General features: G+C 45.4%; 1 protein-coding gene across 9 annotated transcripts in view; it reads right to left on the bottom strand.

Annotated features, from left to right (window-relative positions):
- The window catches only part of RBFOX2 (RNA binding fox-1 homolog 2), a 258,605-nt gene extending 245,940 nt beyond the window's left edge, over nucleotides 1–12,665 (bottom strand). For all 9 annotated transcript variants that reach the window (XM_065887097.1, XM_065887096.1, XM_065887099.1 and 6 more), the window contains exon 1: nucleotides 12,483–12,665. In XM_065887097.1, the coding sequence (XP_065743169.1) occupies nucleotides 12,483–12,665 (183 nt within the window). The remainder of the gene's footprint in view (nucleotides 1–12,482) is intronic.
- Nucleotides 12,666–27,562: the final 14,897 nt, after the last annotated feature.

Genomic DNA, 27,562 nt, shown 5'->3' with positions numbered 1-27,562 from the left:
GCTGAGACCGAGCACCTCAACTTGAGAGAAGTCCGCACCCTGCAACGAAGAGCCCGCATGCCACAACTAAGACCCGACGCAGACAAAACTAAATAAATAAATTAAATTAAAAAAAAAAAGATTGTATAAAGGTTGGTTTATTTTTTCAACAAACGTTTACTGACTTATTATTATTAGTTATCCCTGGCACTGATGGAGGAACCAAGGACACAAAGATTAAGAGACTGTTCCTGCCTTTAAGGAAGTCAAAAAGCACTGGGATATAAGAAAACAGGGCTTGGTAATTATAATAAAAACAGCTATTGTATACTGAACACCTACTACGTGTCAGGCTCTGAACTAAGCACATTACATACATTATCTCTTTTAATTCTTATACCAATCCTATAACGTATTTTATAAGGGAAGAAGCTGAGCCTTAGAAAAGTTACGTAACTTAACCAAGATCACACAGCTGTGATGTGGCAAAGCTAGGGGTCCAAGTCAGGTCTGTCTGTCTGTAAGCCCATTCTGTTTTTTATAATCTTAGAGTGGGAAAAACTTTTCTAAGCATCACACACACACACACAAAAAGTAGAAATCATTAATGAAAATATTAACAGACCCTGTTACATTAAAAAAATTAACCTGATACAGTAAGTGAAAAAAGCAAGGTGCAAAAACAATGTGTGGAGTATGCTAGTGTTTGTGTAAAAAGAAAGGGGGAGGAATAACAAGAAACTAACAGGGCAGGTGGAGAACAGGGAAGAGAGGAAGATGCTTCACTAAATATGTTTTTTATAAATATAGAGTCACAACATCTGCTTATGAAAAGTAAAATGAGATAGTTTAAATTCTGTTTAACCCTATTCCAAAGTTATTTGACTCTGTGTGTGTGTGTGTGTGTGTGTGTGTGTGTGTGTGTGTGTCAGAATGACACCTATTATCATTTCACAAGGAGCAATCAACAAAAAACGGCTTGGGATAACATGAATTAGACCATTTCCTTGCTTAAAACAAGATGCTGGACCAATCAATTTTTGTAGGTTTCTTCAAACTCCGGGATACTGTTAAACCAAAGAAGTATTTACTACTTGCCTAAAATTAACACTGCAGAAAACAATTCATAGTGAAGCTAAAATTCAGTAAGGGTAAATGATCCCTACACCAACCTCGAGAAAATCAAATATAAAGGTTTCTTAAGACAGCCTTCCCAGGATTAAAACACAAAGCCTACCAGGGAACACTTACTCCCGACTACTCCTAGAGAGAGAAGCGCCAAGTAAGCATAAAGGAAAACTGCTCATCTACATGGATACCTGGGTATCGGTTAATCATAGCATTTTTATACAGCTGACAAAAATCACTAATGGTCCGTGATAAGCACCTCTCTGAAAGGCTTCTGCTCTGTGGACGCCACGTGCCAAAGTTAGCCAACTAATCTGCAACACTGTAAAACACAGCCAGCTCAGAGCCAAAATGTTGCAGCAAAAATATCTACTTAGTATCACAACAGCAGCTAAAGACCTGTAACACAAAGGAAGCGGACAAAAGATGTGTATCTAATGAATAATGAGCGGCAGCTGGGGAGGGGAGGAGGCCATCAACAGAAATATCAACTTCTAAGCCCTGACACAGACCTTTTAAATATGACCAGCATCACTTCAAAGTCCAGGATGATACCAGATTAGCCAAATTACCTTACTAAAAGTCACCAATCAGGCTATGGCTTCAAGTGTGAACACAACATACAAAACACACCATGAAATTTGTATGTGAGGATAGCAAACACAGACAAGTAGGAAACGGGCCACCTAAGTGACAGGTGTAGGGCACTACTCTCCATTCTTCAAACAAGGCCACCTCTGACCCCTCACAGAGATGTGCAGCCTAAGACCAGAGTCATACTTTCAAAACAAGTGCTACCGACTCCCCATAAACTTTGTCAGCGCTCCCACTGTGAGAGGCAGCCATTGTGGAGACTTCCTGAAGTGCCAACAAAGTCCTTAAGGCCATCGTGCCAGCCACCGACAGTGACAGTGTTCCTGGAAGTCTGTATGAGGTGCAAGCCAATGAGCTCAGCTTTGTGGGTGCTGGGAGCCACCACAAGACATCTTCCAATTTTGCCAGTTCTTGCTTTGAAATCACACGATCTTACTATCCCCTCCCCTAGAAACCAAGAAATAGCAGGTAAAAGTTGTCAAAGCCACATATTCAGACAGATCAGGGGACAAGCCAGTCTGACTAGGGGATAAGCGACCTCATTTGCAGATTCTTTTGCAAAGGACGGGGGTGGGGGAAGGCTGGGCAAGAAATGGGGGTGGGGAGGAAACTAAACAATTCCTGTCTTCTACCTCAAATTATTACCCACCTTCCTCAGAATTTTTATGGAGCACTGAACTTCAGATGGAAAAAGAGAGGGGGAAAAAAGGCAAAGAAAACTCAAGGCTGTAAATGTGACTGTACAAAAATCCCCGAGAGGATGACCTATGAAACTAAGCTCCCTGCAACAAGGGCTAACTATGCAGCTGCTTTTTTACTCGCCTAACCGTCCAAGATAAATAGAGCAGGCTCACAGAAGCCCACCAACTTCCAGGAAAATGGAACCAAAGTCCTCTTGACTCACGACAGGCCACATACCCCTGAAATAAATGTGAAATAAATGAAATCCATACAGGTCTGCTCTGGAAATCATCCTGGCTGACAGCAACGAATGCCCCCTCCTCCAAACAGCTGCCGATCTGCAGAGGAAAATGCTGCTCAAAATAAAGCAACTGGAAGAACTTCCCATGAGCCTCAGTTCCAAAAGTGTTCCAACTCCAGCATGCGCTGGAGCCCACATGCAAACCCCACGGCGCCCCGAGACCACGTGTGCAGCTCCTCTCGTTCTACCAGCGTGGCTCCTGCTCCCCACCCCGAACCCCAAAGCTGAGAGACTCCCACAGCTTCCCCCGCCCATCCCTCACAAGAAATCATGCTTTGCTTGTGGTATTAACAATTTAGGATCCAGCTAAATCAATGCAGCCCCAAAGAAAAATAAACAGTATGCTTCCTCAAAAACCATATGCTTGGAATAAAATATCCAATACTCAGTGCAAAACCTCTTTTCCTCGGCAAAGGAGAAACCAGGGAACCAGCCCCTATATGGGAAAAGTCCCACATACCAGGGTATTATCTAGGGACTTAGGTCCCTAAAAAATCCGAGTATTATGGTTGAACACACCCATGTGGAAGTCTAAATTTCAAAGGCTCGGTTTCCACCCTTGGGAAAATAGGTTTCTAAGCAGTTACTCAACCATTATCATTTGGTTATTCAAAATTGTCATCTACTTCATAAGTGGTACTTATCATGTGTGCTGTGCCTTGAATCCTCAGCTGAAATTTCTAGATGCCACGTATGTGCAGCACATGTCAGAAGGAAGTGATATAACTGGTCTCCCTCATTCCCTTTTTAGAAACTGCTTTATTCACTCAGAATCCAAAAAGCCAGAGGCACTATAAAGTATGCCCATTTGCCTTTAAAGAGGCCCCAACTCAACTAGCAAGGGAAGTCTCAAGGCTGGAAAACAGGCGAGGATTATTACATAGGAGCACAGATCAGAAGCTGAAAGGGAAGGAGGTGGGGATAGCAAGGGACTGGGAGAGAAGATTCCTGTAAAATACTTCTATGAATCTGTCTCCAAAGCTGAGATTTAAAAGATCTATATCAGGGACTTCCCTGGTGGCACAGTGGTTAAGAATCTGCCTGCCAGTGCAGGGGACACGGTTTCGAGCCCTGGTCTGGGAAGATCCCACATGCCGCAGAGCAACTAAGCCTGTGCGCCACAACTACTGAGCCTGCGCTCTAGAGCCCGCGAGCCACAACTACTGAGCCCGCCTGCTGCAACTACAGAAGCCCACACGCCTAGAGCCCATGCTCTGCAACAAGAGAAGCCACTGCATGAGAAGCCTGTGCACTGCAACAAAGAGTAGCCCTGGCTCGCCACAACTAGAGAAAGCCTGCACACAGCAACTAAGACCCTACGCAGACCAAAAAAATAAAAATAAAAGAACGTATCAATTATCCTCATTTTCAAACACAGCCAAAGAATGATCTGAAAAATAGCATATATTCCGTGAGGTGTCTCAATTGGGTATTTTTCCTGCATCCATAAAAACAAGCTATAATAGCTTACGAAATTCACTGGTTGAGAACAGAAAGGCTAAAGTCCACAGTCGATCAAATGGGTTTACTCCCAAATGGTGGTAATACATCTGAACTGCAACACTCCAGAATCTCTCAGCAGCACCGTAAAAGGTAGGTCAACAGACTGCTCCAATGAACTGGAACAGGTTAGCTCTAATTGCCCCTTAATCGTGTGGTTCCTCTACTTTCCTCAGCCACCCCATCACAAAGGCACTTTTTATACACATGCACGTGCTCTCAATTAATATCTGAGCACAGGAAATGAAACATCAGGTTGCCATGCCCACCCGACACATTCGGCAGTTAAGTTCCACCCCAGCTTCGGTTTTCAAAGACCCCTCTCTCACCTTTAACCCTGATATCAATGGAAAGATCAGGTACCATTCACAAATCCCACAACACCTAGTCTTCAGAGGAGCTGGAAAGCAGACCAAGGACTAGACCCCCCAGCGAAAATCTGGAAAAACAATTAAAGCCATCTGCTGGCCCCAACTGAGGAGCAGGAAGACAAAGTTCACTTCAACAAGAACGACAGTTTCTTACTCCGGCCCAGGCACAGTGCGAGATCCTATGGATCCCAAAGGCTCCCCTGATCTCACAGTCTAGGTGGGGGTAGAGGGGCAGACAGTTGAACAAATGTTAATCTAAAAGTCCTAAAACAGAGGTCTGGACATGATGTTCTGGAAAGCAGCAAGAATGTGGGAGGGATGGGAGCAGTGACAAAAGGCATCCAGGAGGAATCTGTATCCCAACTTATTCTTGAAGATTGAGCCTTACAAATGAGAGAGAGATGTGAGGCAGGAATTTCAGGTGGAACAGAAACAAAAGCACAGAGGTATGAATGAGCCTGGGCCGCACAGCGCGCTCAGGAAGCTGCAAGTCCCTTGCCATGGACTTGGAGGTGGAGTGTAGAAAGAAGCTAGAAAGGCAGGCACAAGTCAGGCCAGAAGGACCTGGTAGGCCAAACGGAATGGACTTTATCCACAAGTCAAAGATAAGCTATCAAATCATTTTAAGCTCTTTTAGATGGATGACCCTGTTAGTAGCCAGGAGGGTGGGTTTGAAGAGTCCAGAAAGAGACCACAAGAGACAAATGCATCCCAGCCCAAGTTCCACAAACAAAAATGAGAACAAAACGTGCCATCTATTTGATGCAATACATTTAACCAACAAACCTTATAAAATTTGGAACAAAATGACATTTTCGCCACTCCTGCATCCCAAGTGCCACCAAAACGGCCAGTGCCTCTGTCACCCACACTCCCAGGAGAGATCCCACAGGTTCCTGAAATGTCCACATGCCCAATGCAGGGACAGTGACACTTCAGGAGTCCTTTTAGTCCTTAGCAAAGAAGTGAATGTCTCCTCTTCCTCTCATTGGAGAGACCACCATGACCAGGTCCATTCGCCTCCTCCACGCGGATGTCAAACCAATTAGATTTCCCGGTTTCACACAACGCTCATCTCAGGTAACTCCCAACTCCGGCACTTAATAAATCAGAAGCACGTTAACCGCTCCATGCTGATGAGCAGTAAGCAGGAACTCGCTGAGTGCTGCGTAGCAGGTTATAAGGGAGGCAAGAAATAAACATTTACTGCGGAGCTCCATGATGGGAGCTTTAAATAATCTCACTTTCTCATTATAGCAGCTCATCAGCGGATGCAGTAATTCCCCCAGTTCACAGATGTGTAAACAGGAGCTCAGATGTTAAGTATCTTACCAACGGTCATTCAGTTGGTTGGTAGGTGGAGGAACCAGGATTCAAACCCCAATATGAGAAATTCTAAATAGTGTTTCTTTCACTACACCATACTTCATGTATGGATAACAAACATAATGACATATTAAGGTTGGTAATAATAATAACAACAGTATCTCCCCTCTGAAAATTGAGAGGGGAAGCACATTATACAGTCTCAGGTGAAGGGATCACTCAGAGAAGACACAATTGAGTGATCACAACTGGAATCTTCAAATGCTCCAAAAAGGTCACTCCTGAGCATTAGTGACCAAAAACTGTTCAGACTCAAATAACCAAAGCAACCTGACTATACTCCACTGAAATCTATCAAATCCTCCATACCCTTCCCCTCAGGGTCTCTTAGACAACATCTGAAAACACTCATGGCTGATTGCTTGCTCTCGCTGCGCTCTCTCTTAAATGATTTCTCAAACTACTTTACCACCCAAATTACAGAAATATGTCCAGGATTCACATGGCAGTTCTGATCCGATTTGCCCCAATCCTGGCTCAAGCAGCTTTGCACTACCCTCCTAACTAGATCAGCGCCAGCCAATGGGTTTATTCAGGCTGATCTGTGATGGATTAGATAATGAAACCTTAGCCATGTAAGCTGCCTGCTTGTACTGGGGCTGTGGGGGAGAATAGGAAACTCAATACTCCTAGGGGCCACCTAAACACCACATGCACTCGCCATCCCTCCTCCATCTGTTTGCTCACGCTCCAATTACTGCCATTTCCTTTCCACCATCTCGCATGCTCTTCCCTTCTGTCTCTGAATGAAGTACACATTTGCCCCAGAAAAAGATGTTTACTATGCTTTACAAATGCATATCAAAAAACAATTCAGGGCTTCCCTGGTGGCGCAGTGGTTGGGAGTCCGCCTGCTGATGCAGGGGGCGCGGGTTCGTGCCCCGGTCCGGGAGGATCCCGCGTGCCGCGGGGCGGCTGGGCCCGTGGGCCATGGCCGCTGGGCCCGCGCGTCCGGAGCCTGTGCTCCGCGGTGGGAGGGGCCACAACAGTGAGAGGCCCGCGGACCGCAAAAAAAAAAAAAAAAAAAAAAACAATTCAAACAAGTCCATTCACTAAAATGACCATCTTTATTTTTTCCACAAATTATTAAAGCCTGATATCAAACTGATGGCCTGAGAGATGTCAAACCAGAGATTCACTAGCAACATTCTTGTTTACACCAAGTAGTACATTGAATTTCTTTCCCAGCCCTGTAATCTTGAGGCCTGTCTGCATCAGTCTGCTTTATACCAAAATGAAAGTTAAATCTCTAGTTAGCTTTTTGTTGTGTTCACACGTCAGTATGATAGAGAAAAAAAAAATGACAACGTGGCTAGAAAAATGGGAGAGGAAGTTAGGAGACAAATTCAACTCAGGCTAATCTCTTGAGTTGCCGTGAAGAATAATTCTACTTTGAATTCAGATCTTTCTCCTTCTCAAAGACATTCCCAGTTTCACAATCACAAGCTTCCTTGTGAGGCTTGAAAGAAATTAGTAATTTTTACATGACTGTGCCTCAATTTCTCCAACTACAATATTTACCACTCTGGTAGTATTATGGGATGAATGTCTGTGTCCCCTCCCAAACTAATATCTTGAAGCCCTAGCCCACAGTATGATGGCATTTGGAGGTGGGGCTGTTGGGAGGTGATTAGGTCATGTGGGTAGGACCCCCATGTTGGGATTAGGACCCGTATAGGAAGAGGAAGAGATCTCTGTGTGTGTGTGTCCACTAGCATACATGGGGAAAAGGCCATGTGAGCACAGAGCACACAGAGCAAGAAGGCAGCTGGCTGCAAGCCAGGAAGAGAGCCCTCACCAGGCACCAAATCTGCCAGCACCTTGATCTTGGACTTCCAGCCTCCGAAACTGTGAGAAACAAATTTCTGTTGTTTAAGCCACCCAGTCTATGGTATTTTGTTAGGGTGCCTAAGCAGATTAAGACATGTAGAAATGAAAAATTCAATAATTTTAGTGAGATATAGTTCAAAAAATCACTTTGAAGGAAAGCACATCGTTTTTATAACTCTACCCAAATGGTAGCACCATGTTCAGTTTCAGCACCAAACACTCAAAGTCCAAAGAGACATCCACCTAGGAGGAAAGAAACCCAGAACCAAGCAAATGGCAAGATAAAGTACTTCAAGAAATACAGTATCTACAGAGCAATTACAGGCTACCTGGAAGCCCTTCCCTGAGACCAGAAAGTCTTCCTGCTACTAGTGGCTGATTCACCACTAACATGAACAACTTCTGAACTCACTTAGCTACAATGGATTCATGACTCTATGGTCAGAAGCAGTTAGTTAGCCATGTAACAATCACATTCCAACATTTCACTACCATAAAGAATTTTGCTGAAAGCTATAAATAATAATTAAGGTGCACCTTGCCTTATGAAGCAGCTAAGTTCCTAGAAAGTTGCACAAAAATTGAATTTTTGCTCATCAAATTGTTTATATTCACTAGAAGAGCTGAACAAAATAATTTATTCCCTGGTACGTTTAATAAAGCCCAAATTTTTCACATATATCAGACTTGCTTAAAGTGAAACAAACCTCTAATATCTATATATATAACTCACTTAACTTTCTACCAGGTTAGAGTACAATATTTCCAAATACCTCCTTTAACAACTAACTACATCTCTCAAGCTGTGTTTCAGTTTTCAGGTTGAACTTGTCTCTTCCCTCCTACTCTACAGTGCAGGATTCTCTAATTCTAAACTGTTTCCAGGGCTGTGTGAACTCCTCTGCCATCCACATAAAGCTTCTGGATACTGGCCTTGAAAAGGAGTGACCCTTCCTCTCCTCTCTAGGGTTCCTTCTTAGCATAAGGATTATAACAGAAGCACCACAGACTCTCTTGTGTCCCTGGTGCTCCACTTGGGGAAGTAATAATTTATCCCAAAAGTTTAGTGGCTGTAAATCAACAGGGTTGGAACCTGCAGCTTAGAGCCATAGCTCCATTTAGTCTGTAGTCTTGGGAAATTAACTTCTGTTAAAAAAAAAAAAAAAAAAGGGTTAATCCTTTGACACTCAAAAGATTGGGGAATTTCCGGAAAGTACTTTCACCCCTAAATTTCATGATTTTTTTTCTATCCCTTAATTATTTAAAAAAGGTAAAATTTCAACTTCAACCTAACAGGCATTGAGCACTTACTATGTACCCAAAACTGTAACGTATTACACAGGATAACTACGAAGAAAATATAGTTCCTGTCTTCTAGAAGCTTACAGCATCACTAGGGAAACAAGAATAAAACAATGAAGGGACAATACAAGATGATGCATAATTAAGCATCAACACAAACAGGAGGCAAGAGGAGGGTCTGACTGGTGTGAACTAAGCTGTCAGGGAAGGCGTCCCAGAAGAGCTATGACCTCCGAGAAACTCCATTTGTGTTAAGATATAAGAAAAAAAACATGTGCTTTAAGACAAACCCGTATACCAAAAAGCAAGTTACTCTAGATTTTTTACGTGTATGTTTACGTGGGCCTATAGGCATGTCTACACCGCTGATATTTCCTAAAACTGCCTCGCCCCTGCTCGCTCTCCTCCAGCTACACTGGTTTCTTGTTCTCAAACACATCAAGCGCACTCCTCCGTCAATGCCTCTGTACCCACAGTTCCTCTGCCTGAAAGCTCTTCCCTTAAATATCTGAACAGGCCCATTCCCTCAGGTCATCCAAAGGTCACCTATCAGAGACGCCTTCCCTAACCATCCTCCTCACCACTCTCTACCCCTTCCCCTGTTTTATTTTTCTTCTTAGCACTTAGGACCACCAAATAATAGTTGATTTCTTTACTGTCTGTCCCTTTCAATTAGAATATTAGTTCCGTGAGAGCGGAGTCTTTGTTTTGTTTACTACCATATTTCCTGGGCTCTAAAACAGGACCTGGCACTTAGCAGCTGTTCAATAAACATCAGTTAAATGAATATTAAATATCCTATCCTTCTTATCAGAATGATAGGAAGGTCCCAGAGATGTAGGTGACCTAGGCTTAAATTTTATCTTTTCATGAACATTATTTTTCCTTTACTCCCAATTATACCTCAAATTTCAACCTCCCCATAAAACCTTCCTTGATCATTTTGGCAAGAAGGACCATCTCTTTCTTCTGGCCCCAGTGGCACAAATCCTCTGTATGCTTTGGCTCTAAATTTTGCAATGCCTTGCGACACACATCTACCCTGTGGTATCTCTACTTTCATTCCTCTGGAACTTACCCAAAAAATTCATATATATATATGTATGTATATATATACACATATATATATGTGATATGCATACGTACCTATGTATGATACATATACGTACCCACACACGTGCACTTTTTTATTTTTTTATAACTTTTCACCCATTTTGACTCCCCACCTAGATTGCAGACACCAAGTACCTTAAGGTCAGGGAACCTGACATATTTTTTTAGAGATAACTTAGAAATCATCCTGTACCAACACTGTATTTTACAACCAAGGAAACAGAGGCCCCCAAAGAAGGGATTTTCCCAGAACCATACAGGTAGTTGAAGGTAGGGGGCTAAATCAAGGATGATTTGAATACCTGTGTCACATGGTATATTGGAACTACAACAATGAGAATGCATAAAGTGAAAAATAAATAAAGATCCACAAGTACACAGAGTGAAAAAAGGATTCTCTGTGGGATAATTCTAAGTTGCCCATCTGTACCCAAAGGACCTAATCCACTGCTTCCTCTGCATACTCCAAAGTCCCTATACACTGCTCCATTTCCAAATACTACTATCCTTGGCCAATTTGAAGGCAACCAGCAAATAATGGGCCCCAGGAGGAAAGGTGGGGAAGGCAGTGGGAGTCTCACTATTAACCATGATTGACAGAAATGATAAATGAATACAGACAGACACAGATATATGCACATGCTCACCAGCACCCACATCCAATCTTCTCTCCTCATCATCCAGTGTTAACCCACCTCACCTTAAGTCTCCCCATATTCCTCTATATTTTCTCCATGGCCCAAGCTTTTACTTCTCACAAGCCCTCTGCCTGAGGGAGTTCAAATGGAGAACAAAAGGAGGCAAACGAAACAAAAGAATTCAAAAATAAACACAAAGAGGGTCACTTTACCCAAGTCAACACAAGTAATAGAGTGGCCTCTGCAAGGGAGACCAAGAAGCACACGGCAAACATGCCAGGCTTAAATACAGCTCCGTCTCTAACACAGGAAGTCAGACAGAGCCTTGAAAAGCAGAGAGAGAAGAGCACAGGAAGTCTTTTAGCACTGCAGAGATTTCCAAGAGTGCTGTAATGGAGAGAGCACAGGAATAGGAATTAGAAGACTAGGATTCTAGCTCTAGTTTTACTACCAGCTAAGTGAGTGGCCCTAGGCAAGTCACTAGTCTGCTCTGGATTTTTGATTCCCCATCTGTACAACGAGGTAGTTAAAACATTTTGGGACTTGAATAAAAAAAGATGAAAACTGTTGACTTTCTCCCACCAAAGAGTTCTATTTTGCATAAGAATCTTCCAAGTCTATCCAGGTTAAGAACTCCAGTCAAAGATGATGTCTCTGGTCCCTTCTATCTCTAACATTCTGTGATTCTAAGAGAATTAGGCAGAAGTCTAAACGACTGCTGGGAGGTAAGCCTCACCCTTTCATAGTAAGTATGTTCTGAACAGAGACCAAATCCTAAAACCTGGGAAGGTTTCACGATCTTCCTCCAATTACGAAGTCAACTGACATCGTCACTACATTTGCCAGTCCCTATCCAAATCAACCAGCTTCTCCCTGAGTCCACAACTCAGAATCCAGTCTTCTAACAACCCTATAAATTTTCTTTTATACCCCAGGACATTAAAGAACTAGTAGGTGCCCCAGCTATATAAAATGCAACTGGCAAAGTACAGGAGGGGCAGGTCCTGTGTCGCCAGACTCAGTAGCTCCACAAAGTTAATGAGCTCGAGCACCACGGCGTCCCCTAACACTACCCAACTCCTCGTACTTCTCACACTCCTTGTGGAACTGATTTAACCCACAATCTAAGCCACATCCCCTTTGGGCTCTCGAGGAGGTTTCTCGCTTTTCACTCCTCTCCTTTCTATGTTGCTCCCCTTCTCCATCCCAGTTGTGTGTCGAGAGCTGACAAAAAGGTACTCCCTCTTTGCGGAAGGTTTCCCACCACTCTCTCCCCGTCCTTGACTGGGTCTCCGGCTCTCTGGACAACAGACCCAGGATCTCTTGGCTTCCACCCCACCCCAAGGAACTAAGGAAGGGTTTGAAGAAATGGAATCCATCTCAAGCACGTTCAATTTCCTCCCAACACCTATTCATGCGACGTGGCCCCCCGTCCCCTCAGGGATCAGGACCCTCCGGGGCACACCAGGCTCCACCTGCACCCTTCGCCTCCAAGCCGGGTCTCGCCCCACCTTCCAAGCAGGCCCCGACCGGCCCCCTCCCACCTCCAAGCCGGGACCCCGGGCAGCCCTCCCCGCTCCAAGCCCGGGAGCCCCGAGTCGCCCCGCGGCCCCCGCGCCGCACCCCCGCGGTAACTGGGCACCCGCCCCGCACGGTCACCTGCATCCCGCCACCGTCGGCCGCCGCCTCCTCGGTGCGCGGCCGCTTGCTCAGGCCGGGTTCGGCTCCGTCTCCTCCCCCTCCGGGCACCGGCAGCTCCAGCTCCGACTCCCGCTTCATCCCCCGGGCAGCGGCGCCGGGCCCGAGCTGAGGCGGCTGCTGCGGCTGGGCGCCTTCCGCCATCCGCCCGCGCCCCCCTCGCCTCCGGGAGCCCGGCGACCCGCCACAGGCCACCTCCCCCTGGGCCTCGGCCCCGACTGTCGCGACAGGCGGCCGCGCGCCTGCCCCCGCCCACGCGTGCGTACGTGCGTGCGCGCGCGGGCCCGGCTCCCCCTCGCCGGTGGCGGGCGGTCGCCGCTGGTCGCTGGCAGGCCGGCTTCCCGACTCGGGGCAGCCGGCGGGTCGCGACGGGCACTCGTTCGCGCCCCTACGCGCACACACGATCTCCGGCCCGGCCCGGCCCGCCGCGCACCCCGCCTCGCGGACTCACGGAGCTAGCCCGCCGGCCCGCGCTCGTTCCCTTACACTGGCCCTCGCCACACGCCGGGCCGAGGGAGGAAGGGGGCGGTCCGGGCTCCCTAGGCGTGGGGAGGGGTGTTTATTTGCCGTGAGGTGGGGCTCGAGGCCGGAACGAGCTGACTGGCTGGGATCCTCCGACCCGCCACTGTGGCAGCCCCGGGAAGGCGGGGAGAGAGAAAGAAGGAGGGAGGGCCCGGGATCTGGGACTCCAGCCCGCGCGGGAGGCCGAGGCGGCGGGGGAGGGGGGAGGGGGGCGGTGGCCGAGCCCGCGGAGGGGGCGGGGCCAGCGCCCCTCGGCAATCTCCGCCGCCTCCGCTCCGGGCGCCCGAGGGAGGCCGGGAAGAGATCGGGGGAGCTCGGGGATTTACGGCGCGGTCGAGGGATTGTCCTGGAGGTACCGCGCGGCTGGAGTTGCGGGGCGGAGGGGGCGGAGTCTGTTTCCCTAAGGGCGGGGCCACAGCCTAGAAAGGGCGGAGCTTGAGAGGCCCGAGGCCGCGTAGCATCTCCCTCTGGCGGGACTCGCTGTGCAGAGTTGTGCAGCGAATTCGCCCATCTGGCCGCGTCGGTTCCAGGCGAGGGAAGAGGCGCTCTGGGGGAGAGAGGTCTTTGCTTGCTCCTTCTCCCGCAGGAGAATGGGGATCTCGAGTTGGAAGGTCCAGGAATGAAGCCACCACTACAGGCCTCTCTCCCCAGTCCTGAAAGCCTTTACTCTAATCATAATTATTATCACATCTGTGGTCATCTTAATAATACCTGATGTCTGTAAGAGCTTCACAGTTTGCACAATGGATTCACAGACCCGTTCTGGAGACGGTGGTATAAGCAGAGTAGATACCATGATCTCTGTTTCATTGATGGTGAACCTGAACCTTGGTTAAGTCCTGCAGATAAAAACTGGCAGATCCATATCTCAGGAAAACAGATCATATTCTCTTTCTTTGCACTTTGCTGCCTAACACTTATTGCTTATCAACTTCGTGCAATTAGAGATATTTGTGCAATAGCTTCTCTTTCTTACCGACTGTAAGGACTAAGGCGGCATCCACTTTCTCTGGGTTCCATGTCGTGCCCACCCCTTTTCCATCGTTTGCAAAATGAGGAGATGATTTCGATCAGTGGTTTGAAAGCAGGGACGATTTTGCACCTACCCCTCTCCCCCAGGATATCTGTCAGCATCTGGAGATATTTTTGGTTGTTACACCTGGCGTGGGTTGGGGAAAGGGGTGCTGCTGGTGGATAGAGACCAGGATCGACTGGGAAAGTTGTTCAACATCATACAGTGAACAGGACAGTTCCCACAGCAGTTATCCAGCCCAAAATGTCAATAGTGCTGAGGTTTAGAAACCCCGGGTTAGATGATTTCTCAGGTCATTTCCAGATAGGCCTATGATTTATCCTTTGAACTTGGGTTTAACCTGACTAGTGCTGGAACAGTCCAGTGATAAAGATTCCTGCTTGGAGTCAGACCAACCCAGGTTTGAATCCGGGCTTTACCACCTACTGCCCATGTGATGTGCTTGGAGTCAGACCAACCCAGGTTTGAATCCAGGCTTTACCACCCACTGCCCATGTGATGTTGAACCACTGATGACTTAAGAATTTCTATATTGAAGGGGATTAGGGCCTGCAGACTGGGTGCAAGGGAAGACTGGAGGACTTGTCTTAAAGCTGAGTTTTCATAGCAGGCACATTGTTTTAACTAGGCTATGTTATAGACCAATAAAAATAGTCACGTTTTAGCTCTGTCACTTACAAGTCATGGTGCCCTGTGAAAGCTACTTAGCCTTTCTATGCCTCAGTTTCTTCATCTGAAAGCTAGGATAATAATAGTACCTTTCTGAAAGGATTACTGTGAGGGTTCACATGACTTTTCACACATTAAGAACTTTGAACAGATTGGCCTATGGGAAGCACTCAATAAATGATAAGAATGTATCATTATCACTACCACTGTGTTTTTTAAATTACATAAGGTGGCTTTGTGAGGCTGCTAGAGATTAAGATGGTCAGACAAAGCTCCCCAAGTCAACCTTTTTTTTTTTTTCCTTTGCGGTACACAGGCCTCTCACTGCTGTGGCCTCTCCCCTTGTGGAGCACAGGCTCCGGACGCGCAGGCCCAGCCGCCATGGCTCACGGGCCCAGCCGCTCCGCGGCATGTGGGATCCTCCCAGACCGGGGCACGGACCCGTGTCCCCTGCATCGGCAGGCGGACTCTCAACCACTGCGCCACCAGGGAAGCCCCCAAGTCAACCTTTAGTACAACCACTGTTGGGCAAATCAACTATTTTCACCAAGCCTTCAACTCCTTGTCTGTAAGATGGCAATAATTGTCACAATGTTGTTCTAAGGATTAAACGAGACAAAATAAAGTACTCAGCACAGCGCCTAACATATAGTAACTGCTTAATAAATGGTAAATATTTATCATGTAATTTGTTTAGTGACAGTAAACTACTGGCTAGGGACCCATGGGGCTGGAAAGAGAAGCTTAGACATCTCTTAATACCACTATTTGGGCCTCTGGGTTGGGAGTGCAAGTACCTGCAAGCTTGTTCTTGAGCTCCAACCTAAATCAGCCGGTACTCCACAGCAGATGGAGCTTGATCCTGTCCAACCAAGCATTATGTATTTAAAGAAAAATTGGGATGTTTCCTGATGGACTGTGGAACAACAATGGCTATTTTTTTTTTAACCTAGGGATATCAGTGTTCGATTTTCCAAAAAGTTTACTTTCTAGACTGGTATCTTAAGAATTCTTTTCCCTTCCCCACCTATCTTGCCAAAATACTGGAATCTGAATGATGCTAGGTCCTTCCTGGGCTGCTCCATGACCCAGCAAGAAATAAAATTTGGGATCAGGGCTGCTTGTGACTCAAATTATTGTTATCCAAGTAGCATACATGTCCCCTAAGAAATAGAGCGATGTGGTATGGGAATGTTTGAATGACCAGGCAGAACAAAGAGAAATTGGACCCTGCCTTGTAAGCACACATTAAGCAACTAGGGAGGGAGAGAATAGAAGCCTATAAATAGTGGAAGAGGCCAAATGCACCCATGACGGCACAAAGACCAGGATCATTCCTTTCATATATATCTGCAGCTACCTGTTTGGGAACAAGTGGTTATAAAACATTACAGAGGAAGAGGACAATTTTAAAATATTTTCCTAGAAAGAATTTTGAGCTGCAGAAACTATGGAAGTCCTAACGTTTATTCATTTATCCACTCAACAAACTATGGGCAGGAGTCTAGGATACCAAAATGAGTAAGGAGCTCACAGTCTAGGGAAGAAGGGATGAGCAAATAAAAAGACAGTTGTAACGCATCATGATAAGGAGGTCACCACTCATAGTGGTCAAGCACACGGACTCGTGTCAAACAGACATGGGCTTGAATCTGTCATGGTCATCTCTCTGATCTTGGACAAGAAAGATCCTTTGCATCTCTAAGGCCCAGTTTTTTCATTTGTGTGACAAGCACTGATAACAACCCAATATTCATTCTCCTCTTATTCTTTACTAGCAGAACCTCAATTTTGTTCAGGGCAGAAATCTTACCAGCTTTAAAAAGAAAAAATAGAAAGAATTCTCAAGCTCCCTGGCAGGTGAGGGTGGCCACGTTACACAGTTCTGGCCAGAGAGAGAGGTAGGTAGGGGATAGCATCCCTTCCCAACTAATAAGACAAAACCATAAGACAAAGACAAGTATAAGACAAAACCCTTCATCTCTTGCTTTTTGTCATTTATCCTTCCTCCCGCCCGAAACACAGATGGGAAAAACGACAGCCCTCTTGTGTCCACAGTAACAAAAACTACAGGCTAAAAATGGTACTATGGAGCCACCATAGCAGCCCTAGCCCATCCACCTCTAATTTATCGTTATTTGAGCAAAATAAGTTCCTATTTGCTTAAGCCACTGTGTACAGGTTTCTACATGCAGCCAAACTTGACTCCTCACTGATATAATCTGTAAACTGTACCTCCCCCAACCCCGTGTTCTTTTGAGTATTAAATAATGCATGTAAAGCACTTAGCATGACACCTGGCTCACAGACACACTCAATAAATGGTAACTTAGACCTTTTTACTACTATTATTACTCCTATTGTCCTTATTAATATGATTAGTATATGTGCCAACAGCTATAGGAGTGTATAGGAAGATGTAACTCCCCTTGTCTGGGGGAGACAGGACAAGCTTCACCAAGAATGTTATGCTTGATCTGGGTCTTTAAAAATGAGGAGGAGTTTCCCACGATATGGTTTCTGATAAAAAGTGAGCACATTCTTGGGTGCCTGCAAGGACTTAGGAGGCATTCAGCATTGCTCACCAGGAGAAAACTCTGATAAGGTGATAATAGTGCCTGGATCAGGTCAGAGGACCAGAAATGAAGTCAGTTGTCTTCAAACTATAACTGGGAGAGGTAAGTGGGTGCCAGAGCACCTAGCCATGGGGCCTTTGTGGGCCCATAACAGACAAGAGATTGTATGAAAGATCTATTCAAACACCAGTTATTGTTAACCCTATACTCTGGTTACTGACAGCCATCAGATGAGCTGTTGGTGTAAATCTCTGTATAAATACAAGCTCTTTGAGAACATGAGTGTTTTCTTAATCCCTTCCTTGATGTCTGTGTACCTAGCACTGAGCACAGAGCTTGACACAAAATATGTGGCTATTCCAACAACCCTGAAGATATTCAAATACAAAGACCTTCATCTCACATCCCCTGGAAGACCAGCTAAAGACCCAGAGCAGAGCAGAGCCTCTTGGAAATGCTATCTTAATCATGGACTCTTCTAAATAGAGGCAGATTGCTCGAGGCCTGAAATCCTTCCCCAAAAACGTATTATCTCTTTAATCAGAGAGAGAAGAGTAGATATAAATAGAAGAGAGCATTTTCTACTCCAAAGCTTTCTTTTCCCAAAAAAGAAAGACGGAGAATACCCTTGATAATTCATCAGCCGGATGAAGGGGAAACCACTCCTGCCATGTGGCTGGCTGATCCAGGAGCAGATACAGAGCCTAATGAGAAACTGAGTTCAGCAAAGGAGGAATGTCTGATGTTTAAGCCTCATTAGGACTGTAAAACCAGCCGTCCAGACACAAACCCGGCCATTGACTTTGACCTCACTTCCCTACCTCCCTCTGCTCGTGGCATTATTGAACCTGGGTTTCTCCTATAGGCCAGAAACCTTGCCAACCCTTTTGCCCTTCACATAATGTGCTTGTCTGGTTTCTATTTCTGTAGTTTGATGAAGGATGATAGCAGGGTATTGAGTGGTTGTTTTTCATTTAGTGCCGTCACCGCCCTCACCCTGCCCCCTAACCCCCACCCTCCTCTCAAGTTGGGTTTTCATTGTCTGTTTTGTGCCTCATTCTCAGTTATTATTGCTTCCTTACAGAGTGGGGAAAACGTTTTATTTTATTTTATTTTATTTTCCAGGCCCTGGTATACATAGCCAGATATATGCATCTTTCCCGCAAAGAATTATGGTGTTTTAAAATTGGAAATGACCTCAGATGAGAAAAGCAGGGAAGTTCAGATATTCACTGAGACCCTAATACATGCCAAACCCTGAAGCAGGAGACTTTTTCGCATTTAATCCTCAAAACATGTCTGCCAAACAGGTGGTACTACATCTCATTTTACAGATGAGAAAACTGAGATCCAGAGAGGTGAAACGACAAGCTCAAGGTCATACAGAATGGTTGCTGACAAAGGAACTCCCGTCCCCCTACTCCAAGCCCACTGTCCCTTCCATGCCTCAGCTTGTCTTTGCAGACTTTTTAGGGCGTTTTAAATTGGGAAGATACAAATCTCATAGGGAAGACGGGAAAAAAAGTATAACTTTTTGTTTTCTGAAACAGAACATAACCATCTTGATCCTGCATTCCACCTGGGGCATAAGCTCCCGGACCTTTGTTGCATCAAGACATTAGGTCTTCGAATCTGGCACCTGCTCAAGTATCTTGCTCCGGGGCGCTGTCTGGATGTCAATATCCATCTGACTGGCCTCTGCTGAGCTGTCCTGCCTGCTCCTCAGTTATTGATCCACCCAGAGAGCAGCTTACCCAGGGCTTCTCCAGGAAAGGCTCTGTCCTATCAACTTCACACCTCTGTCAAGGGCATTGGAAACCCCCCCACTGCCCCCCCCCAGCTTGGGCCCCTGCTGTGTAGACACAGAGGAAGCATCCCTACTTCTCACACCCTTGCTGGAGGGGAACCCTGAAAAGGAGGTGAGGCACAGACCTCCTCTCCTTCCAGATACTGCAGGATACCACATGTACCCCTCTGTTTCTCCCTGTCTTCTCCTGAGGCTCCATCTCGGAAGAGGCAGGGATCCTCAGAGACCCACATGAGGCTCCAGCTGTGATCTCCTCTGGACTCACCTCTTTCTCTCCTCAACCCTTGCCACATTTGCCTCTCCTGGGTGAAGGCAAAAGACTGGTCCTGGCTGATTCCAATCCTGGGAAAAACCTCTAGATTTTGCAGGGTGTAGATTTCATGACCAGAGCCATGCAGGATTTAGACTTTGGGAGTTAAAAAGACCAGGCTTTTAAAACACAGAGACTTTTCTCGCAAGCTATATGTTTCAAAAGTCTTTTGAAATTCAAAAGCTTGGCCCTGACTCTCCTTTCTCTTTTCCTTTCCACTGTAACAGCTTTATTCCTGAAAGGAAGGGCGGGTGGGAATAGTAGAAGATACCAGGGAGAGGGGGGAGAGAGAATATGAGTTGATATTTCTGTGGCAAAGACAATGTCTGCACCGTTTCATCGTCCACTGAACACAGATACAGTTCTCAGCCTCCTTTGCAGTTAGGATGGGGACATATGACAATGTTCTGGCCAATGGAATGTGGGTAGAAGTTTCAAGCCTGGCCCCTGAAAATATCCCTGTCTATCCTGTAGTCCTCTTTCCCCTCCACAGCAGCGGGGGAGGCCATGAGCTAAAGAGATAACATCATAAGAGGAAAAGGAGCCTGGGTGCCTGAGTCATCAATTGGAGGAGAGCTGCAGAAGACTGTGACGTGAGCAGAAATGAAACTTAATTATATTAAGACATTGAGGTTTATTTAGGTTTGTGTGTGTGTGTGTGTGTGTGTGTGTGTGTGTGAAACGGAGCAGGACCCTATGGTCCTTGCTCCACCCCCCACACTGGTCCTCAGCCTGCCTTTCGTCTGTGGAAAAATTTAGCCAAAGAATAAGTTTAATCAGAGAAGTGGGAAAATGCAGAAACAAAGGAAAACAGTCAAAGGAAACCAAATAATAATAGTTTAGTCACTAAGCAAAGTCAAGGACTTTTAGTTCCTCCTTAAGGGCTGTAGACAATATTCTGAGCCATGTCCTGTGAGCTGTCTTGTAGATACTGAAACCCCCGCCAGGAGGTAGAAGAGGTTAACTACATGATGACCAGGCTGTAGCCATGACACAAGCTGCCACAATTCTGAGAACTGGCCTCAAAGAAATGGAAACAAACCGGACTGGAACTGAAGATTAACTGTACCTAAAACAATCAAGATGACGCTGATCAGACCAGCGACGACCGATTTCAAGATGACTGTCAGGGCTGACTGTATTGTTTCTGCATGTAGGCCCCTCCCTCTGTGTATAAAAGCTCTTGCCCCCTGATTGTCAGGGGCAGAGGACAGGGGTGGGGGTGGGGGGTGGGGCGGGGTGTCGGCCTTGGGACAGACGTCCACACCCACCCACCCCACCCATCCCCAGTTGCCGGCATCCACAATAAAGCAAACTTTCTTTTCCACCAACCTGGCCTCTTTATTGGCTTTTGAGCAGCGAGCAGCCAGACCCCACTTTCGGTTACATGTGTGTGCCTGTGTATGTGTGTGTTTTACAGCAGCTTTCATTACTTACCCTAACAAAATAACTAAATATTTTTCTACTTCATAATCAATGTGTAAAAAGGGCAGTGGTGGAGAAGCAGAATCTTGACCATTTTGATTAAAATCTATGATATCGGGGCTTCCCTGGTGGCGCAGTGGTTGAGAGTCCACCTGCTGATGCAGGGGACGCAGGTTCGTGCCCCGGTCCGGGAAGATCCCACATGCGGCGGAGCGGCTGTGCCCGTGAGCCATGGCCGCTGAGCCTGCGCGTCCGGAGCCTGCGCTCCGCAACAGGAGAGGCCACAACAGTGAGAGGCCCGCGTACCGCAAAAAAAAAAAAAAAAATCTATGATATCGAAGGTACTTAAAATGACACCAATTCTAATAAAATATTAAGTATTATCTTTGGACAATATACAAAGCTAGACATTGAAGGAGAAGTGATGGGAAAGAAAACAAGAATGATATCTTGATAAAATAGATTAATAACAAGGACCTACTGTATAGCACAGGGAACTATGTTCAATATCTTGTAATAACTTATAATGGAGAAGAATCTGAAAAAGAATATATGTATTGTATATAGTATATTATCATATATTATATATAATACACGACATAATATATATTATATACATATTGTATATATATAATATATAAATTGTATGTTATATATGTTGCATATATGGTATATATGGTATATATAATATATAATATAATTATATTCTATACTGAATGTTATATACGATATATTATATTACATAGTGTATATATTATATGTGTATAATATATATATAACTGAACCACTTTGCTGTACACATGAAACATTGTAAATCAACTATACTTCAATTTAAAAAAAAATTTTAATACCACAGTAAAAGAATGATATCTCAAATCCCTTCTTTCAACCACCCTGGCATAAAACCTGGCATACTGAGATGCTTAATAAGTAATGAGTGAGTGAATGAGAAATCCATTAACCTATCAACTCTCTTTAAATGTGGGACATTTACTCTTTTAAGTTTTACAGGGAAGAGCAAAGGAGGTAGAGATAAAAAAACAGATGAAGAGGGAAAGAAAAGTTGGGAATAGTGAGAAGGTGAGGTGGAAATAATTTTCCACAAGGCAAGCATCCTTCCTCATCCCCACTTCTGTGACTTAAAACAGTGCTTACTCCCCGTAATTTTGCACTCTTCATGCTCACAAACACACAAAAGTAAGGTTACAATTCCTGTTTATTATTGATGTTAACATACAAAATGGCAAGTGCCACAGTGAGAGGCAGGCAGAAGCCAACACATTGGGAAAAAAAAAACATTCTATCTCTGAGACTTGGAATCATGCAGAAAGGCTTTTGAGCTTTGAAAGGGCTCAATAAATAGCACCTCTTCCCTATCAAGTCAGGAACTGATTCAGAGAAGAAATCAAAACCTTTATTACTGATAAACACTAGGTTTGAGTATGCAGCCAAACCTAGGATGTGCTGTGAACCTCCACCCTTGAATTAGACAGACTCAACCACCAAGCCACTGGCATAGCTGGAAAGCCACCAGCTGCCCCCAACAGGGACAGGCTCCTTAACTGCATGGCTTGACCCTCTCAGACTCAAGCAAATTTGAAGAGTAAGGAAGTTGCTGAGCCAAGCTGTGTCCAGTTCTTCTTCCCAAATCACTGATCGGATAAATCATTCCCTCTGTCCAGCTGGCTTTAGCTAAGACATGTGGCAGAAACAAACTCCTCCAAATTCCAAGTGGCTTAGAATTACTAGGATCTCTTGTTCATATATCCATTATGGGTTGGCTATACGTATATCATCTTTACTCTGGGACCCAGGCTGATGGACTGGTCCATATCTTGGTCATTACTGGTCTGTGGCAGAGGGAAAAAGGGGAACAGTGGTGGACCACATGATGGAAGGGACCCACCTATGTTCTCCTCTTATTCCATTGGCCAAAGCAAGTTACATGGCCACGTCTGCCCTCAATGGAGTGGGGATGTCTAATCCCCCTGAAGGGAGAGGCAATGAATATGTTTAAATAATACCAATCTACTACCCTCTTTCCCCCAGGGGATTCACTTTTCCCAATCTGCACCCAAGGCCAGAGGAGAAAGTAGTAGATGCTGTTGTTGCCACACGCATATCCTCTTGGCCTCCCGTGGAGGTCACCCTGGGTTCTGCAGACAGTCCCCACACATGCCATGCATGTCACCTGCTTCCTAACTCAGACACCTGCCAGAAGGGCTCTCTCTGGCTGCAGAAGCCATGTGGTCCAGGGAACCAAGTGTTCCAGAAGGAGCCCCAGGAGAATTCCCAGAACCACCAATTAACCAACGAGGGACAGAAGTTGGTGTGTAAATTCTCCATCTTCCTCACCTCTTGGTAGTACAGTTGGAAGGTATTTCTACACAATCCTCAGAGGATCCATAATGGGCGTGAGTTCCAGTTGCCCACAGTGGTAACTGGGTCATAAATGGAGCTTTTCCTCTCTTTTCTTCCTTCCCTTTCTTCCTCCCCCACTGTGCTTCCTGGGATCACAACCCCAATTAACCACTGCACCCAAATCCCTGGGTTGGGGTCTGTTTTGAAGAAACCCAACTACAACAGGGATGGAAGTTTCTCCTGTCAAAGAGCTGTGTCCTAATCTCTCATCATTCCCCAGCTGTTCTTCTGCCTACTCAGATTCACAGCACAAGAGTGTGAGGGCAAAATGAATCTTACACAGTAACTAACACCTTCCTTTTGGCTGGAACTGCCATCTTCTAATAATTCACCAAAATGACCAACACAAAGAGAAAGAGATGGGGCACCTGTGTCCTCTAGGCCTTTTAGAAAGTATGGAGCTGTTCCTTGGTCACGTACATGTCAATCCACAAGAAAGGTGATGATCGAGGGATGGGCACTGTGCAAAAATTCCCCCAAATGTTCCCATGGCAAAACGGGAAGGGTCCACCATGTTCCCCAGCACGCTGTTGGCACCATAGTCAACAAACAAATTAAGGGCAAGATTCTTGCCAAGAGAATTAGTGTATGTACTGAGCATATCAAGCACTCTAAAAGCCAAGATAGCTCCGTGAAACGTGTGGAGAAAAATGATCCCAAATCGAAGGACGTCAGAGAGAAAATTTATTTATTAAAAAATAAAAACAACTTTTATATACTAAGCACTTTCCATATTGAGCCTCACTATATAAGTCTCAAAATAACCATGTGAGGTTGGTATCATGATCATTCCCACTTTGTGGATGAGGAAACCGAGGCTCAGGGAGGAGGGCCAGCTCCCCCAGCACTCGTGGGGAGGCTTCTGGCTTCTCGTCAAACCACTTTGACCTTGTAGCTATCTCGGCTGGTGTCAGCTGGTCTCTGCCTTAGACATCTTGGTGCCTCCCTTTCTTTCCAGCCTGTAATTTAGGATTTCTCAACTGTCCCTATGCAGCTGTCATCATGCCTTAGACACAGTTCAGTGGCGGGATTGTTGTGTTACAGGCGTGGGGAATATGACGGTGAAGGTGACAGACCAGGTCTCTGCTCTCATAGGGCTTATTTTCTGGTGAGGAGAGAGGGAAAATAAGCAATAGAAATGGTAGATAGTGGTAAATGCTACTCAGAGAATCAGACCAGACTGATGCGATTGAGGGAGAGTGGGTGGCTAGTTTTTGCTGGGAGACCAGAGAAGGCTGCTTTTCCAAGAGGGTCACTTTTAAGCCAAGAGCTGAATCACAAGAAGGTGCCAGCCATGGAAAGATATGGGGGAAGAGCATTCCACGCAGAGACAGCAGCATAAGAGAAGGCCCTAGAGGGAGTACTGACTTGAGGAGACGTAACTAGGAGGGGGTTAATAAATAATAACACTCGCCTTCAGCGGGTATATGATTATCAGAGGCAAGCCACACTGGAGTCCTGTGCTTTAAAGAATCAACACAGAGAGGGTGGACTCCCAGCTTAATCTCCCTCCCAACCCCTCCTCGTTTCCCCACCTGTTACAGTTTATCCTCTCTCAACACTGCTTGGAATCTGGAATCTGGTCCCACTCCCAACTTAGGTGAAATGAATTGCTCCTTCAATAAGGACTTTAAAAATGGTCCACGTCAGGGCTTCCCTGGTGGCGCAGTGTTTGAGAGTCCACCGATGCAGGGGACACGGGTTCGTGCTCCGGTCCCGGAAGATCCCACACGCCGCGGAGCGGCTGGGCCCGTGAGCCATGGCCGCTGAGCCTGCGCGTCCGGAGCCTGTGCTCCGCAACGGGAGAGGCCACAACAGTGAGAAGCCCGCGTACCGCAAAAAAAAAAAAAAAAAAAGGTCCACGTCAAAACAAAGAGGAAGACTCCACCAGGGCACTGGAGCTAGGGGCACCGAAGGAACTGGTATCCCTCCCCCCCTCTCTCTCCCCCTTTCTAGCCTTTTGGGATGTGCAGTACACACAGAAAATGCGCTAAGCGGGTCCGCTTAGCACTTGGCAACAGTTGCAGTGAGTCTAACACATGGTTACTTATTAACCCGTCTAACTTCTCCTCTAGCTGTACATCAAGGGCAACAGACCCAAATGTCTGTTTGGGACAGACAGGGACCTGGCAGGGAAGGCAACGGCAAACTCACTTTCATGGAATTCTGGAAGTTTAGATTCTTTCTGTGAAATCTCCAGATACTTACATGTTGGCCATTAATTATTTGGAAAAGTCAAATGAGCTCTTGAGTGCATTTTAAGTGCATTATAGATGCATTTTATTCATAGGGTATCCTCAGTATCTCACAGATGGCAAATAATATCTGCTTAATCATATGTGTTGAATGAATGAATAAATGAAAAAAAATAAACTTTATGGGAATTAATCAGATCAGCTCTTCTCATTGGAGCCCATCTGAGACTTAAATTGTCATTACCTGGCTTAGCCAAAACTGGATTCCAGATGAAATGTAGGGTGGGCTTAGTTTTCTTTGTTACATCATGTGATGGGATCGAGTTTGTTTACTTTATTGCTCCACTATCCCAAATGACTCCAGTGGCCCTGGGGCTTTCTAGGCAGGAGATCAAACATCTCCGAAGCAAGCTAATTTCCACATGTGGCTCAGCTGGGTTCACACAGTAATCAGAGAGACAACTGATAACTAAGCGCTCAGGATCCAGAAATGTTACTTTGACATTAATATGACCGTAAAATGTTAACACTGGAAGCATCGCCTAGGGACTAGCCTCTAGTCACAGAGCTCCGATGAGCAGAGGAAGAAACTGATTTGGAAAGTTACCCACGCAAGGTCATGTGCTTCTTAGGCTTGAGTCATCCCTCTTCTCCCTGCTTCCTTTGGCTTGGCTCAGAAGAAGCCACATGTATTCACCTCTCCCCATTTCTAACGCAGTGACCAGTCTCTGTGAGAAATACACACATGTGTCATAAAGCCCTCCGGACTGGTTAACCGTGTGCGCTGGCTGTAGACTCTTCTTGGACTAACCCCAGGACTGCTGCCCTGAAAGGGTTTCTCAAGAAACAGAATTAGGTTGAATGCAAATACTCTACTATCAGAAGCCCAGAAGACATCTGGCAGATGTGATTCAAGGAGAGGGATTGGGTCCTTCCTAGCTTTGTATCCCCAGTAGCACTTAACAGAGGGTGTTCCGTGTAACAGACACTAAGTATACATTTGAGTAGTCCTACTCTGTGCTGGGCTTTGTGCTAAACAGTGGTTGTCAAAGTAGAGTCCCTGGCACTCCTGGGGGCCCCTGAGGCCCTTTCAGGGGGGTCCTCAAGGTCAAAAATATTTTCATAACAATACCAAATGTTATTTACTTCTGAATGCTCATTTTCTCATGACTGTACAGTGGAGTCTTCCAGAGGCTACCTGATGTCTGACAGCTTACAGAATGTGTGCTTGTGATTCTTGGGTTTTGAAAATTTCTCAGTTTTAATTTCAAACATGGTAAATATCAACAGATACAACCCACATAAGAGTTTTTTGAAGTTTTCAATAATATTTAAGAGCATAAAATGGATCTTGGAACCCAAAATTTTGAGATCCACTATTCTAGAGGATGTAAGAAGCTAATACGTACCAAGAAAAAAGAAAAAAAAGGAAGAAAGAAAAAGTAGAGCAGGGTAAGGGGAACTGGAAGAGCCTGAGGATGGGAGGGAGGGGCCGGCGATGGAGGCAGGGAAGGGGTGATGGGTGGCAAGGGGCAGCTTCTGGTGTTAAATAGGGTGATACAAACTGGCCTGAGAAACAAATCAACAAATCAAACATTTGATATCTCTGAGTTGCCATTTAAAATCCCTTCATTTATCCTAAATTTAGAAATTTTAATGAGGATTGAATCATAAATATACAAGATTATAATTATGTGCATATCATTTAAAGAAATTGTTTAAGAAATGCGTACTTTGGGTACCTTTAAAATTCCACTGTGAGCCCCTCAAAAATAGTAACAGTCTCCTCACCAAGATAAGCCCTATCCCGTTTTTTTTTTTTTAAATTGAAGTATGGTTGATTTACAAGGTTGTGCTAGTTTCTGGTGTACAGCAAAGTGATTCAGTTATACATATATATATTCTTCTGATTTTTGAGTTAAGTATTCTTTCATACTTTTTGCCAGTGTTACCATCTGCATAAGGATATAGGATATATACAATAAATGATATATTGTTTAATTTTGGAAAACCAAGAAGCAAGCCCGAACCACTGTAAGGAAAGAACAATATTGCTGCTAACAGATGAAGTCTTCCCGGAGAA

This window comes from Phocoena phocoena, chromosome 11 (assembly GCF_963924675.1).
Source record: "Phocoena phocoena chromosome 11, mPhoPho1.1, whole genome shotgun sequence".
In the NCBI taxonomy this organism is placed as follows: Eukaryota; Metazoa; Chordata; class Mammalia; order Artiodactyla; family Phocoenidae; genus Phocoena; species Phocoena phocoena.
The sequence above is the reverse complement of the archived record's forward strand: the minus strand, read 5'-3'. Positions and strand labels throughout refer to the sequence as shown.